Below are 15,213 nucleotides of genomic sequence, written 5' to 3' on the forward strand. Positions count from 1 at the left end.
TGGCGGAAATAAAAGAAAGAGGAAGACATGTTTGACTATCGATGGCACTATCGATGGTTTGACAGCTCTACTGCAGTGTTTATCGGACTTATCGGCAAAATATACCGTCCGACCCTCAGAAATACACCAAAATATACTGTCATTTTAAAAATATACCGTAAATATAGCGACGAATACTAACGCGTCTTAAAAAATAATGGAAAATACTGTGAAAAGTTTTAAAATGTGCAAGGTGTGTGAGCTAGAAGTGGTATCTAAATCCACTCCACTTACCATACAAATACCAAACATTGGGCTTATCGCTATTTTTCCACGATCGAAAATCATATTCCTCGATTTTGCTATTCATAAAGAGTCCTAAATCTTTGTCTCGAAGCATAAATATAAAAATTTTTTGTTTTGCCTACCCTAATTTGTAATGGAAAAATAGACTGTACACACTTGTTTCATCATAGTCCTCCTCCTGCGTCAGGTCTCTCATACAAAATTTGAATTTTTAACGGACAGTTTAACGTACACTTGGCCGCATTTAGGCACTCTAGGCACTCTGCCTAGAGAAAAAAATAGACCATTACGGGCATTCCTGGTATCGATTTTGAAGTGCATGCAAGCAATGGAAACAAATAATGATGGTATTCGTTGTAGCCTGTTAAAATTTAAACCAAATTATTTCAAAATCATGATTTTAAATTATGAAATAAAAAAAAATGCAATTTTCCATCAGATTAAATAAATATTTTATGAAAATCTAAAATTCCTTTTCTCGGCAACGTTCATCGCGCTGTTTGGGGAGCTCGCCAGGCCAGTTACTACCAAAGCCCGATGGCCCCACTGAGCCCCACACAGTCGTTGGCGGTATCGCGTTGCTTTCGGTTCGGTTACGCGCAAAAGCGGTTAAAACTTCCACAGAGAAGTATACGCACGGAGCTTGGAGTTATTTTTAACGTTTTTTAACAGAAATTTTAGGTTAGTGCGTGCTTTGACAAACGAGTTTTAAGTTATTTGCAATAAGTGGTGTTTTGTGCCCGCCTGTGGCATGTTCTATGTACCACAGGCCGATTGCCGCGGTAAAACGCTGGGGCACAGGTGTGCCGTGGCACAGCCACAACAAAGTGTGCAAGCATTTTAGGAATGGCATGCAATATGCAAATATGTAGATCTACTCTACTCCACCCCACAGAAAGTGAAGTTAAACTGGAAAACTAACACAAAACTGCCACACCCACTGCCAATATTTGAGAGGAATCTTCGATGCTCCCATTGGATGAGATCGAAAAGTGATCATGCTAATTGGAAAACAACTTGTTTCAAGTTTACTAGGCTTCAGTTCATAAAAATTCCTAAGGTGCTGGGGGTACGAAGAGTGTGAGCGCGAGACTCGCGCAAAAATAAATATGGAAAAAAAACTGTGTCTGTGTCGGTTGTTTCTTTCTACCTCAACTATGTCGCATGTACTCGTACGCTGGAACCGGTTCCTCAACAATGTGTGAATGATACGATGCTGTGTGAGAGTGGCTCTGAGAGCCTGGGAAGGTGTGTGAGATCACAGACCCCAGCTGCATACATAGATCCACAAGGCATTTCAATTTCAATGGCACAGCTTAGTGCAACTCTTCTAATACAATGGGAAAATAGTAATTAATTAAAAAACTTTTTACGCGAGAGTGTAAAAATAAGACCTGATGCTATCCATTGTCAAGTGAGTGATGTCAGTCGTTGCGCCTGCGCAGTCCCCAAAAGTTGGTGATGTAAACAGGGGATCGACGAAGACTGGGAGAAGGTATAGGCAATGAAAACGAAATGGAATGGAATGCAATAGAGCACAAGACGCTAAAAAGCAAGTACCTGGAAAGAGGGCGTGGAGCTGGATACGATGTCTTTATCTCTGGACGTGACGCTGGCCACCAGAAATTGGCACACTTGTGTGTTTGTGTTTTTCCTTTATGCAATACCTAGCTCCGTTGATTAATCAACTGTGACACTCGCTTTCTATCCCCCGTAGTACTATGCAACAGACACATACTGTTGTAATTAACGACACATCCAATTGCTTTTGGCTTCACTTTTATGTGTGTCGTTACAAGTTTTCCTTGAATGCTCTCGTATGCGCATATGTACGTACCTTCTCTGATCTACTACATGATGTCATCTAATTGCCAGTTTATGTATGCACATTCATCAAATCAAATCAATATCTTGACGGAACAGTGGAGGTCTTTTCTCAGCCGGTTCTACACGTGTGACATAGTTTTCCCATTTTCCGAACCAGTGTGCACCTGTTCAGCTCTCAGTGCGGTTTTATTTTTGAATCATGGATTTGTTATTCCATATCCCTTTTTCTATTGGGAATTGGGTTTGAATCGGAAACTGTCGCTTCTAATTCGAGTTTCCAATTAAACTTCACCATATACCTATGCATAAACAATGTAAAATTGGTTATAGACTTTTATCAACGGGAGGTTTGAAATTAATTTTCCCAGAAAGAACGACGATACCCATCAAGAAGCTAGAAGCCCCCTGACACATGCCACTTCGAGTTTTCCTCCTGTACACACAAGCAGCAAATGTTGATCAATCTACCAGGAATAGAATGGATGGAATACATACATACCTCCTTGAAATTATAGCTCTAACCCCATGACAAACCCTCCCTGTTGTATATTTGGGTACTCCCTGGAAAAGCGAACACAAGCGAGTGTTAACCCAGTTTACACAATTCGTGGCACGCGATGTCCGGTTAAGATTGCCTTGCAATGACCAGCAATTGCCACAGCAAAGAAAATTGTTAGCCCACCTTGACCGAACCCCATCGTATACCCAGTCACATCCCCACCCTTGGCTCTAGCGTGGGGTCAATAGCTTGGCGTGTGCTACAAAATTTCTACGAGCTGGGAACTTCCAAGCCCCTCACTATTTTATGGCTGATAAACAAAAAAACAGCTAGATAGAGGCATATTTCTTGAATTGGTTAGTCTTATCCGGGAGCATGATAAAGCCAAAGAAATCTTATCAATATTTGTCAACGAAGCACATACTACTTAACGACACTCCAGAACTTCACGCGACATTCAGAGGGTGGTATCTAATTAGAGTGCTCTCAAATGAAATATGTAACTTATCCGATCCAGTCGGGTATTTTGCCAGCGTAAACATCCTTAAGTGGACCAAATGGGACGCGTCTTGTAACAGAACACCGAAGAGGCGCAGCATCGGCAATGTGGTTGAAGAAGGTTGGGACACGGTCGCTGCGCAGCATAACACCGCGTGTGAGCCGCGTCAGCAGATTAATGCAGTTAATATCTATAGATTCTCTAAGACACTCTAAGTAAATTCGTGGATTCCTATTTTATTTTTTGCCCAGTCGCAATTCATTTATCTCCTTGCTCTGATCCACATTGATCTTTTGGGTCTACAAAATTTCCAACTTTTAATATTGATCAAAGCCATTAGAGTGGTGCTGTCAGAAGCAGAGCTTAATGTTTCTTAGAACTGTACAATCCGCATGTACAATATGCATATAGCAAACGTTGTGTGTACTCGTACACTGACAGCATTCAAATTGCGACTATTTTTTGTTTTACCAGTCTGAAAACTGGCTTTTTAACAAGGGCATGACAACCTCTATTGAGGAGCGGGCACACCACATAGTATGGGTATATACAAATGCATATATACGAGCCCACATAATGGCTCATTGTTGTTGTGTATTTGTTGTGGAAAAGTCGCTAATCAGTTTTGTCTCACGTTCACAAAACAAAAGCTTAACAACCAAGCCAAGCCGTAGCGAATGGGAGCTGGGGGGCCAATGGCTATATGGCCAAAACACTTATTAATGTGCCAAGAATTTAATGGAAAGCATTTATTGTTATGGCTGCGGCCGTTTTGGGGCCAGGTGAAATTTTTCAGGTTTTCACTTTACCTTCCACAGTATGACGACGAACGTGGTGGCGGCCCTATCGGCCATGTTCGTCTGTCAGTAAAGGTCTGGGTCTCTGGTGAATGTGATGTTTTCTAGATAAATCATTCACAATCAATAAATTTGACTTTCAAGGTCCGAACGCATAAAAAGTGAGCGCTCATTGTGCGGTTCTTATATGGCGCGAATATATACAAAAAATAACCAAAAAACAAAAATAAGGTCTAAACAATGACTGTATCGAGCTAAAGCCGAAGCTTGGGCGAGCTTCAATTAGCATTTTGCTGGCATTTCAAAGAAAGGCGAAGGAATTCATTTTACAAAAATTAAAACGCATTTAAAGCCAGATACATACAAGCTCGTATAAAGATAGTATATAGTATAATGAAAAGGTAAACACTTCAAGGTTAATCGCAAATGTTTTCAAATTCAAGTTCAATTCGAATTCTTGTTATTTCAAGAGAGGGGAGCGACAAAATCAGAGCGGGATATGTTTACACGCTGCTGGTCTGGGTAGATCGTTGTTCGCCTTCATTTTAGATGAATCATAGCCTGAATTCATCAGAATGCCGATCGTGTAGGCACATGGGAAAATCCACTATACATAGTGGTTTTGTATGCTGCGGTCGTTTCACTCCCGCGGCGTCTCTCACTTCCTTATTGATCTGGCTTGGACCCCGACGCGACCACAAGCGAAAGCAAAAGTCTGGCATTCTGACTCATTCTGGGGGAACTGACCTCGATAATATGGCACTGGCTCGGCACCCACCTGCAAAAAAAGCACCATAAATTCGCCTGACAATTGTCGGCCACTAGAAATAATTAAGTAATTTGCTTAAGCGCAATAAACGCTTAATTTATTACACCGCTAAACTAAACCACTAATCGCCGACTCGATTTACTGTACTATGTAGTGGGCACTACGTATACGCAGCGGTGCCTGACGAGCTCCACAGTGATAAGCATTGAGTGGCCAACAAACTGATAGTTAAATGGTGTTAAACGATACGGAGGCCCTCTCTCCTCTAAATATATGTACATACCCCTAACGTCAGGCACAATCTGTCCCGATATGACTACCGTCTGCTGTCAGTGTAGCATTCGTAATTATATGATACTTTGAATATGCATGAATCTGATATAGGTTGAACACTCACAATTTAACACTCTAATGGGGTTTGGGAACATTTGGCGATGAATGAGCTTATCTAAGGCACTCTTAAGCATATGGCATGAAAGAAGTGGAATTTGGTGATATATTTGTTTGTGTTTTTAGGATCTTTCATGGGAAATCTACTATATGAACATTAACAACTGCAGAACTGATTTATAACAAGTTTTGCCAAAATATGAATTAATTGTTTAACTCAAGTTCATATGAAAGGTACTCTGCCACCTATTATGAAACGATTAAGGTTAACTTTCAAGGTATTATTGTGCTTCTATCAGAGAGAGAAAGAGAGAGATATTTCAGCATTTTATTGGCCAATTTGCTTATGGTACTTGAGGCCCCACTCTATAGTGCTTCATTGATAGTACCTCATTGACTATAGTCATAGAGAAAGATAGTTATCATCAAGTGTGTCGATACACAACCAGATAAGCAGATACATATTCGCAGATACATTTGCAATTCTTCGGTGGCTGTCTGGTGGCAGTTCACAGGAAACGTGTCACCGATAAGCGGGGGCGACATTGTTTGCCAAAGTTGGCAGTGCAATTATTTATGCCATGGTAATTAAACAGTCGGCAAATTATAGAAATGGAAATGGTAGTACGTGGAGATGCGTATGACGGGGTGCAGACGGAAGCGTGGACACGGTTCGGTTCGCTTCTGATCACTCGTGGTTACACCAGAAGCGAAGCGATGAACGAACGAACCAACGAAAGAACGAACATCTTGTCTGATTAATATTCTGACTCACATTGTCTTCTCGACAGGTGCTCAAAAAGATGACGCTGACGGTGCGGAGAGACCGCGAGCGATTCGGCTGGAGTGCGCTGGCGATGACGATGTCGCTGCTAGTGATGGCTACCTGGCTGGCGCCCAGCCAGAGCTTGCCGCAAGGTGCACCGGAAACGGTGTGCGACACAATGCTGCCGTTCCATTCGGGTGGCAGTGTGCTGCCCCAGAACAGTGTCTCCCCCTTCAGCGTGGAGACCTCCGCCTCGACGGTGGGCCAGGGCCAGACGGTGAGCGTGGATGTCACGGGAGTGCCGGAGGGTCTGACCTTCGGTGGCTTCATGGTGCAGGCTCGCAACCGCAATCCGCCCCACCAGATTGTCGGCCAGTTCAGCCCGGCCCGCGACGGCACAGTCAAGCTGATGAACTGCGAGAACTCCGTGAACAACTCGGCAACGCACAGCAATGCGGGGCCCAAGCCGCAGGTCTACCTGGAGTGGCAGTCCCCGGTGGACTTCCTCGGCCAAGTGGTCTTCAAGTGAGTAGAGAGATCCTCTCAAGAAGCCACATCTCTAACTCTAAATTCTCTCCTCCGCAGTGCCACGATTGCCCAATCGTACAGTGAATTCTGGGTGGGCGTTCCCTCTAATCCTGTGCAGATTGTCAGGCGTGACTTGGGTGCCGTGCCACTGCCCACAGCTGTTCCACAGCCTGCCTTTGGAGCTGCTCTTCCTACCACTCGAGCACCGTATGTGCCGCCCAATTACGTAGCGCCGAGCGCTGTGGCAGCCACCGCTGATCCCTTCTACAATGGCTGCGGCGTGAGCAAGAACTGTTTCGGATTTCCCGATGGCTGTGTGAACAGCAAGACCTGCACCTCCGTGGCCGCCGTGACAGTGCGCGGGGACATCTACGAGTTCGAGCTACAGTCTGGCAGGGGCAACAATGCTGCCTACGTGGCAGTGGGTCTCTCGGAAGATGCCAAGATGGGTGAGGACCTGACCACCGAGTGTGTTCCCGAGAATGGCCGTGTCGTCATGTACTCCTCCCTCACCTCGGCCACTCCCTACGCCGCCGTCAGGACCAGCGTGGTAAGTTGTGGGACAGTCCACAGTCCCAGGCTAATGTTCCATTTATGAATGGCTATCTTTTTCTTTGCAGCCCCAGAGCTCGGCTCGTCTGCTGAATGCCTCGATTGTGGATGGTGTGATCTACTGCAAGGTGGAGCGGGATCCCGTTACCGTGGTGCAGGGACGCACCTTTGACCTGAGAAGGAAGCAGTACCATCTGCTGGTGGCCTCCGGCAGCAGTCTGAAGGACAACAGTGTGGGCTATCACGACATTGGTCGCCTGCCCTCGGGCAAGGCCATCAACCTGGCCGAAGTACAGGACCTGAGCGGTTCGAGCAAAATCCTCGTGCAGCTGCATGGCGCCTTCATGATCGTCGCCTGGATCGGAACCACATCGTTGGGCATCATCTTTGCCCGCTACTTCAAGCAGACGTGGGTGGGCAGCCAGAGCTGCGGCAAAGACCAGTGGTTCGCGTGGCATCGCCTGCTCATGGTCACAACCTGGTCGCTGACAATAGCCGCCTACATCCTCATCTGGGTGGAGCTGAAGCGGGCGGTGTGGCATGCCCACTCCATCATTGGCCTGATCACCGTGATCCTGTGCTTCCTTCAGCCCATTGGTGCTTTATTCCGTCCCGGACCCAATGACAAGAAGCGGCCGTACTTCAACTGGGGTCATTGGCTGGGCGGCAATCTGGCTCACATCCTGGGCAGTAAGTACTCCTCGCAGAAGAGTTGACTCATCTGGGAATAACATGATCTTTGCTTGATCTTTCAGTTGTGACTATCTTCTTTTCGGTGAAGCTACCAAAGGCTGAGCTGCCCGAATGGATGGACTGGATTTTGGTCAGCTTCGTGGTGGTCCATGTCCTCGTCCACCTGATATTCTCTGTAAGTAGAGCGACTGATACCCCAGGGTGGTTGTGTGTACCCCTTTCATTTGACCCCAAAGTGTATAAAGAGTAGTCAAACCAGATCTTTATCGAGATCTTGGTTCCCTGCATTGCCTGCCTGTACAGAGGTTCTAGTTGTGTCCCTAAACGCTCATTCATCTGCTACTAATTCATATGTCATCCATTGTCCCACAAGAGCAACGTGGCTATGTCCATTAATGTGTAGATTGGCTTGTGCTTGAATCATTGGCAGATTACGGGATTGGCCTCGGAACGACACCTCAGCCAGCGGGCTAACACCTTCCAGATGGGCGAAATGTCGCCTCATCATCAACAGCACGCCATGCGCAATGGCATGACAATGGAGCGCAAAATGGATGCACCGGTAGGTCAAGGTTCTTCTAATCTTCTATATATGCACTACACGGATTCTTGTTTCCCCTCTTTCAGTATGGTGCCATGCGCAAGGGGCTGCTGGGCGTCTATGGTGTGGTATTGGTGTTGTTTGTGGTGGTGCTGATTTTGCTGGTGGTGCTGGCTCCCATCGAACAATTTCTGGGCAAAACCTAGACTCCTGAATCTGGATCGGATTGGAAGATGTAGCGTTAGACAGTGCTCTCCCACCCTTTCTCATTCGCTCTCTTACCCATCCATTTGGGATGGCCTATATTCGTAACAACCTTGTGTGCTCATTGTTTAACCCTTGATTCCTGACCCTCCTCTCCAGTACACCGTTTTATATGTTGTTTTATGTGTAATTAGGCGCAAAGTGTCACCCGGCCGTTCAGTACATGTTATATAATTTATTATTAATAAAAGTAAAACAAGCCAACATAAATGCATTAAATTTGTTTATATTCCCGTTCTCTAATCAGCTATCCCGCAAGTGTCATTGGGTGCTGGTGCTGGCTGCTGCTGGGGCATGTATCAGTTTCTCGATGCACTTTCTTCTTCTATATATATTTCATTTATGTACGAGTATATATATATATATATATATATATATAGTTGTAAAAACTATTACAATTATTTGGAGCAGACCATTATCATTAGATATAGTATATGTTTGTATTTGTATTATGTGTACGGTGTTTGTATACTTTTGGGGCTCCACTAAAATTATTATACTTAACTGATAGATAAACTCTACAATTTCTGAAATTGAAAAAACGAAACTCTTAACACGGAACGAAACGAAATCATCGCTCTTCTAGTATGAACGTCTCCTGCGGATACAGTTTGAGCATCTCCAGGGTTTGGCTAGATTCGATGGCTGTCAGATCGCGACGCGGCCAGCTGCTGATCAGTTTGTACTCTTCGATGAGGAACCCATTGGCGGTCACATAGTTCAGCAGATCCTGCAGGGATTTCAAAAAGAATCCCAGGTTAATAATGGCTTTGATCAAGAGGGATGCTTCCTCCGCTTACCTGCAAGTTGTTTTGAGTGTAGAATCTTCTTTCGAGAAAATCTCCCGTGGGCTTTCGCACACGTATCTTGAATATGTTCGTTTCCTGCTCCCCCGGCTCCTGAGGCAGCGACTGTTCAGCCTGCCAAATTACAAGATTTGGTTAAGAAAATTCTTTAACTTAATTGGTAGCTACTTACGACTAATCGTATGGACTCGCGCCTGGCGCTCTCCTCAGCTCGCTCTGACTCAATGCGCTGTCGTTCGGCTGCCTGGGCGGCCGCCTTTTGACTCTTTGCTGCCTCTTTGGCCATGTCCGCCTGTAGGGTTTCCTCGTATGCCATGTCCTGCTCGGCCTTCACTTGATCCCGTGCCGCTTTTTCATCCTCCTGTCGTATCTCAACCTGCAGCTGCTCCTCGTACATGGCGGTTGTTTCAATGAGCCTCGTTAGCAAATCATCAAGACCAATATTACCTAAAAAGTAAAGGCTTGTATATGAAATATAAGGACTTGAGGGACTTTGAGTTGCCGTACCATGAATCACAGAGAGAACCTCGCAGTTACTTCCCAATTGTCGGCTCTTTCCAACTAGCATAATGGCCGGAAGCTTGTCCAGCTTTATGTTTCTAGCCGTGAGTGAGGCGTTGCTGCTTATACGAGCCGTCAGCAAAGAGAGGAACCTGAAAATATCATGGATTCATTAAGTATAAGTTTTTGATGCGAGTTGGAGGTAATTTAATTGTAAAATTACATATCCTTGTTGCTCTCGTAGGTCATGTCCCAGCCGAAGAGAATAAACTTTTCCTTTAATGTCTGAATTATGCTCTCTGCTTTCATCAGATGATCACAGAAAACATTCGTGAGTATGCTCTCGCCGTGATGTAAGTAAATGGCCAAGAGTTTACGCTATAAATATTAAGAATGATATATACACTTCCTCTTTGGTAATAGTTGGGTGCTATTGTTGTTATCACCTCTTTGGCAGGCTTGTGGCAGGCCAGCTGCAAGGCATTATCTAAGCTGCCATCAAAGAACTCAGGATAGGGCTCACCGAACCGGGACCGGTAGTTCGCCACAAACTGGGTGGAGCCAGTCGTCTCATCATCCGTATTGTTTGGTACTAGAGAAACGACAATTTTAGTCAGAGCAAAATATAAAAAAAGTGCTTTTTGAGTCCTCACTTAGATGTCTGTTGAGCGGTTGAACGGGCGGAGAATCTGTAAATATGTACTCAGCCGTATTGAAGTCCGTGGCATCCTCAAACTCATCCGCTGAGCTCTCGCTGTCGAGAGTCACAACATCGAATACGTTGTTCAACAAACTGGAACTCGTTTGTGCGTTGTCACCATCGAGAGGCACATTGGAATTTGATTGAACGCGTTCCGCAATGTTTCGTAAGACGAATCGGTGATTCAGCTCAATGCCCGATTGCTGAAACGATCATCAAAGATTAATACACATGTCGATGATAGCCGAAAGAATTTACCGCCAAGGTTGTTTCATTATTACAACCACTGGGCCAGCCGGTCCATTCTTGATGCCTCACTGGTATGTTCTTCACGCAGAAGACATTCATTTTAACTTCTTGGATGGTAGTCTGTCCGGGTAGGCGCAATGTGAAGGTGCCCTCCGGCTCGTACAATATCTTAATGGTGAAATCGTTATCTGTTCGCTGCGGCACCTCATCTCTAAAAGGATAGCGTGACAAGTCGTTTTATAATAGAGTTTTAAGAATCATTATTTCTGCATCTGCTTACGGCTCTGTGTCCATGAAACCATCATCGGTTAGATCAACGAGAATCAGCTCGTTTTCCTGTGACAAATCTAAATTACAAATTTGTGTTCCCCCTATCTGAGCATCGCTGGCCCTCGATGGCGGCCAGCCGCTTATAGCCTGCCGACACACTGGGACATTGGTCGCGTCGAAAATTTTGCGTTTCAGTTGCTCTAAAAGAAGCCAATCCAGAAGAAAGGATGGGATTACCTTCGGTTGCGGCTTACAGGTGCGCGAGGTACCTACCAATCGTTGCTGTTGGAGGCAATCGTATGTGGAACAACATCTGATTGAAGTGTATGTTGAAGTTCATGACGTTTTGGTTGTTGTTTTGACTGGAGGGATCCAAGTTAATGGTCGACGTCAGATGGGCTAGCAATTGTGACGCTATAGTAGATATGTGCCATGTAATTTGTGAATATGCGACGTAATCACATTATACTCACTGGGATACCGATGCCGCTGGTTCTGATTATGGTTGTGCAAAGCAAAGAAGCTGGAGGCGCCGGCATTCGATGGCCCCGGCAGCTCATCGTAGCTGGGTGGCCTGAACCCGTTTGTGTTCGATTGCGATCCCGGCTGCACTGGATCCGGGACAGCTGGCCGGGCCGCCTGTATGGGATTGGACAGCGGCGCATCGTCATGGGGCATGACTCGGCTCAGGGCATCCTGCAGCAGACAAAGCAACAAACGCCAACGCAATAGTATATACGCATGTGCGAAGACCGAGACAAAGACGCCTGTGACGTTGCAGAATAGAACTTACCATAAGATTCCAGTTGACAGCCTCCAGGTGGGAGAAGGCTTCTCCGACATCGTCGATGCCAGTTATGTTCTGCGAATACCATGAAAGGGGGAACACTCGCATTACAATCTTGAGTTAATCCGAGAAAACTATCCCACACAACGTCACCCACACACAGCGAACACACAGCACACACGCACCGAAAATGTGCGCATAAAATAATCACAGAAGTTTCTCGTGATTCTCGGGGGGACGTGGCCAGAGTACTTTACCTGGAAACTGGCCAGGGTCTCGTCCTTGTTCTCCGACATTATAAGTGGTTGCGGGGCTGCCTGTGTAAATTGTTTTCTACTTTTAAGATTTTCACTACAAAAAATTACACAAAGAAAAAGTGACAGTCCAGTGTGACCAGTTTAGGGATAGGCCAAGCGCAATAAGGTATTTTGCTGCCAAGTGAATGTTATCGTTCACAGCTCTGTTGCTGCCTACTCTAATAAATTCAAACAGAGGGGCGCCAAACCTCCAGCTTGAGTAACAGGGCGAAAATGATATCCCTTATATATATTGGTTTAACTGATTCTCTGTTGAGTTCCTTCGGTTATCTGATAAAATCAATAGCCATGCAGTAGCACCAGATTCCAGAATCCTTTCATCAGAGTAATGTATTCGGTTTTAAATTGTGATTAATATGGGAAACTTAATATTGTGTACCAGTGGGACATCGCAGCGAAGATCCAGCAGGCGGTACTCGATGTCGCCCACGCACAGCAGCGACCAGGACAAATGTCATACGATTAATCTTCATAAGGGGAGTGAAATCAAAGACGAGAGGCGATGTGATTTCGATGTGGCCGGGACCCAGTTCGGCATAGATGAATCCTGTCGTTACAGCTGATAACATGTTGCTTGCTGCCTTGAAACTCGGCCTGGTTTTGGCTGCAATTAGCGGGTGTTGCATGCTACCAGCTCCGCTGGCGGACCGCGAAATGGATCGGCAGCAGGAGCTGCCCCAGCGCATCTACGAGTTGCTCGATAAAATGTCCTGCAGCCGGAAGCTTAATGCGAGCGCCACATTCGCCCTGCTCCTGGCCGAATTCCTGATAAAACGTGAGCTTAATGAGCCGTGCATGTGCGATAGAGATGACAGATGTCCCCCACGTAAACAATGGGAATTTATGAATATTTATCGTTGGCAGAGAAACTGCGCTACGTGCCGCCCACTCGCTTCGAGAGGCAACTATACTATCATTTGCTGCACAGGATGGAGCACATCAAGAGCCGCTCGAGTGTCTCCCTGGCAACAGCAACGGGCATCGAAAGACAAAGTAAGAGCGAATAGAACATGTGAATATCCGATTGGGGCACTTGTATCCCAATGTTTCTTCCAGTCCTGGAAAGTGCCTTTCAGAGAAACGTCATGCTTCTGCCGCCATCGGTGAGGTACGGTCAATTGGATGCCAATGGAGAGTACGAGCAGCTGGCGGCCATATATGGAAAAGTGGTCAACGAGGGCCACCCCAATAGAACGCAATCAGGTGAGCTGAAATAGAACCCCACACCTAATAATACCCCAAACTCTCTCTCTCTCTCTCTTTGTCTCCTTTAGATCTCTGCATGAGGGAGATTGTGGAGCTCGAATTGAGAAACTGTAAGCTGCCTTCCCACGAGTGCCTGGAGCTGCTGACCAGCGATGCACCCACCTTTGGCTACCAGAGGACCCATCAGTATGTATATCCCTTAATAGCTTACCCAAAAACCTACCCCACATTCCACCTTTCAGGGTGCTTCTTCTCTACATGCTGCAGCATCACGTGTGTGCCCCCCATTTGAGCCCTCCGCAGGTGTACGAGCTGCTGGCCAAGAGCCATTGCAATGAGGTGGTACGCGAACAGAACGCCATACGGAGCCTGGGGCTGCCCGAGCAGTATCGAGATTTATATTTGGAGCAAGGTGAGCCCGGCTTATCTGCCACTTGTATGATGTATCTTTACGAGTACCCTCCCGTTCTGCCACGACAGCAACAATCTGCGGCCTCTTTGGCTACAATGAGGTTTTGAACTGGCGCAATGTGATGGAAATTGGCAGCTGGTTCGAGGACGACGCTGATGATGGCGATGATAATGTGGCTGACAAGTCCCACGATAGTCAGCATATAAACGATCTGGCCTTGGTCTTCTATATAAATGCAATGTTGCTGTTGCACTAAGGTCTCCTTCGCCCCAATCTTTATCCGCATACCCCTGCTGCTTGCTTATTGCTTCTGCTTGATAAGTTAATAAAGTGCCGCTTATGGCTTATTGCTTGATGTGTGTGCTAGCTTCGAAATCCGTCTGGAAGTCTAGCTAATGCCTTTGTTATTGGCACCCATCGATGAGGGGGTGGTGTTGAATGGGGTGTGTGCCAGCGACATGTGGAATGGGGAAGGAAACAACATTTGTAATGTGACACATTACTTGCGCTTGGCTGGCTGCTCGACTGATGGATATGCAGCCATGACAACAACGAAAACGTCGACAACACTTTCCATTACAAAATGCTAACATTGAAGTGGAATACTAATATTTGCCCTGACATACTCGAAAACATGGAAGCCAGAGGCATAAGCCGGGTCGGTTCGGTTCGGTTCGGGGTCGTTTGGGGTCTCCGACTGGATATTAATGCCTCATTTGCTGCCACTCGGAGACAGGGCAGGCAGAGTGCAACGCTTGCACTCCCTAAGCCTTCGACAAAGGACATGGACACACACAGAGACACATGTGTCGTCTCCTTTGGCAGGGGCGCATTGTCGGGTTTCATGAATAGCGTTGGGTCATTAGTAACGTTGACTTGTCAATGCAACAATGGCAACAACAATGTGGAAAGCGAGCCGCCGCAGACTTGGCCAGTCTCGGTTACCAAGGGGATGGAGCCGGGGGAGTGGGAGTGGAATTGGGATAGGGATAGGGCTCTGGCATGGCATGGCCTGGCCTGGCCTAGACATTCCTGCTCCTTTTCTCACATGTGTATATGTATATAGCTGTTTTTTTGTTTGGTGGTGTTCGTTTTTCCTTTTTTTCAACCGCTTTCGGTCATCGGCAACCCTATGTCATAGTTAAATCGTATCATGAGGCAAGCAAACAACCCTTGCAACCTGATCAGCTGTCGTCGCTGACTTACTGCCCACTGCACCGCACTCGTCTCATTTCCAACGCCTACGCTCACCCTGCCACCAGGTCACCCTGGCACCCCCCAGTCACCCGCCTGTCCTGTCTCATGTTGTTTTTGTTCACGCCTGTCGTTGAGTTCATTATGGGCTTATGTCCTTTAAAGTGTAGGTTACTCTCTGTAGGTGTTGATTGGGCTGTTAAACTGAATGGTAGCGGCAACAAGCAGCTGTTGTTTAACAGTGGACAGTGCAAGTTACGTGAATACGGGGCGAGGAATAACCGGAAAGAGCTCAAAGGATAGATGCGTTTTGGAGCTGCACCCATAGGATAGTGACGGGAATGCCTCACCTTGAATAAAT

At 46.2% G+C, this 15,213-nt stretch overlaps 3 protein-coding genes across 5 annotated transcripts; 2 read left to right on the forward strand and 1 right to left on the reverse strand.

Annotated features, from left to right (window-relative positions):
• Positions 1 to 861: 861 nt before the first annotated feature.
• LOC6592297 (putative ferric-chelate reductase 1 homolog) lies at positions 862 to 8,624 on the forward strand. 2 transcript variants are annotated; one of them, XM_026987026.1, is made up of 7 exons: positions 862 to 966; positions 5,858 to 6,357; positions 6,418 to 6,910; positions 6,981 to 7,602; positions 7,668 to 7,780; positions 8,009 to 8,167; positions 8,233 to 8,624. In XM_026987026.1, the coding sequence occupies exons 2-7, from the start codon at positions 5,870 to 5,872 to the stop codon at positions 8,350 to 8,352; spliced, it is 1,995 nt and encodes a 664-aa protein (XP_026842827.1). In that variant the 5' UTR covers positions 862 to 966; positions 5,858 to 5,869; the 3' UTR covers positions 8,353 to 8,624. The 2 variants fall into 2 exon arrangements, with proteins under 2 accessions (XP_026842827.1, XP_002017628.1); XM_002017592.2 differs by having other exon boundaries at positions 863 to 966; positions 8,036 to 8,167.
• Positions 8,625 to 8,831: 207 nt separating this feature from the next.
• LOC6592296 (FAS-associated factor 1) lies at positions 8,832 to 12,089 on the reverse strand. Of its 2 annotated transcripts, none has more exons than XM_026987025.1 (13): positions 11,981 to 12,089; positions 11,730 to 11,798; positions 11,410 to 11,632; positions 11,210 to 11,335; positions 10,947 to 11,136; positions 10,676 to 10,877; positions 10,371 to 10,620; positions 10,164 to 10,309; positions 9,941 to 10,095; positions 9,724 to 9,869; positions 9,389 to 9,663; positions 9,211 to 9,330; positions 8,832 to 9,140 (listed from the first exon to the last, which is right to left on the reverse strand). In XM_026987025.1, exons 1-13 carry the CDS (start codon positions 12,017 to 12,019, stop codon positions 8,982 to 8,984), a joined length of 2,100 nt encoding a protein of 699 aa, XP_026842826.1. In that variant the 5' UTR covers positions 12,020 to 12,089; the 3' UTR covers positions 8,832 to 8,981. The 2 variants fall into 2 exon arrangements, with proteins under 2 accessions (XP_026842826.1, XP_002017627.1); XM_002017591.2 differs by having other exon boundaries at positions 11,210 to 11,350.
• Positions 12,090 to 12,607: 518 nt separating this feature from the next.
• Positions 12,608 to 14,013, forward strand: LOC6592295. The gene is made up of 6 exons (XM_026986339.1): positions 12,608 to 12,815; positions 12,905 to 13,033; positions 13,097 to 13,243; positions 13,315 to 13,432; positions 13,489 to 13,658; positions 13,727 to 14,013. Exons 1-6 carry the CDS (start codon positions 12,608 to 12,610, stop codon positions 13,912 to 13,914), a joined length of 960 nt encoding a protein of 319 aa, XP_026842140.1. The 3' UTR covers positions 13,915 to 14,013.
• The last annotated feature ends 1,200 nt before the right edge of the window (positions 14,014 to 15,213 follow it).

This window comes from Drosophila persimilis, unplaced genomic scaffold, assembly GCF_003286085.1.
Source record: "Drosophila persimilis strain 14011-0111.01,24,50 unplaced genomic scaffold, DperRS2 tig00000002-arrow-pilon, whole genome shotgun sequence".
NCBI lineage: Eukaryota > Metazoa > Arthropoda > Insecta > Diptera > Drosophilidae > Drosophila > Drosophila persimilis.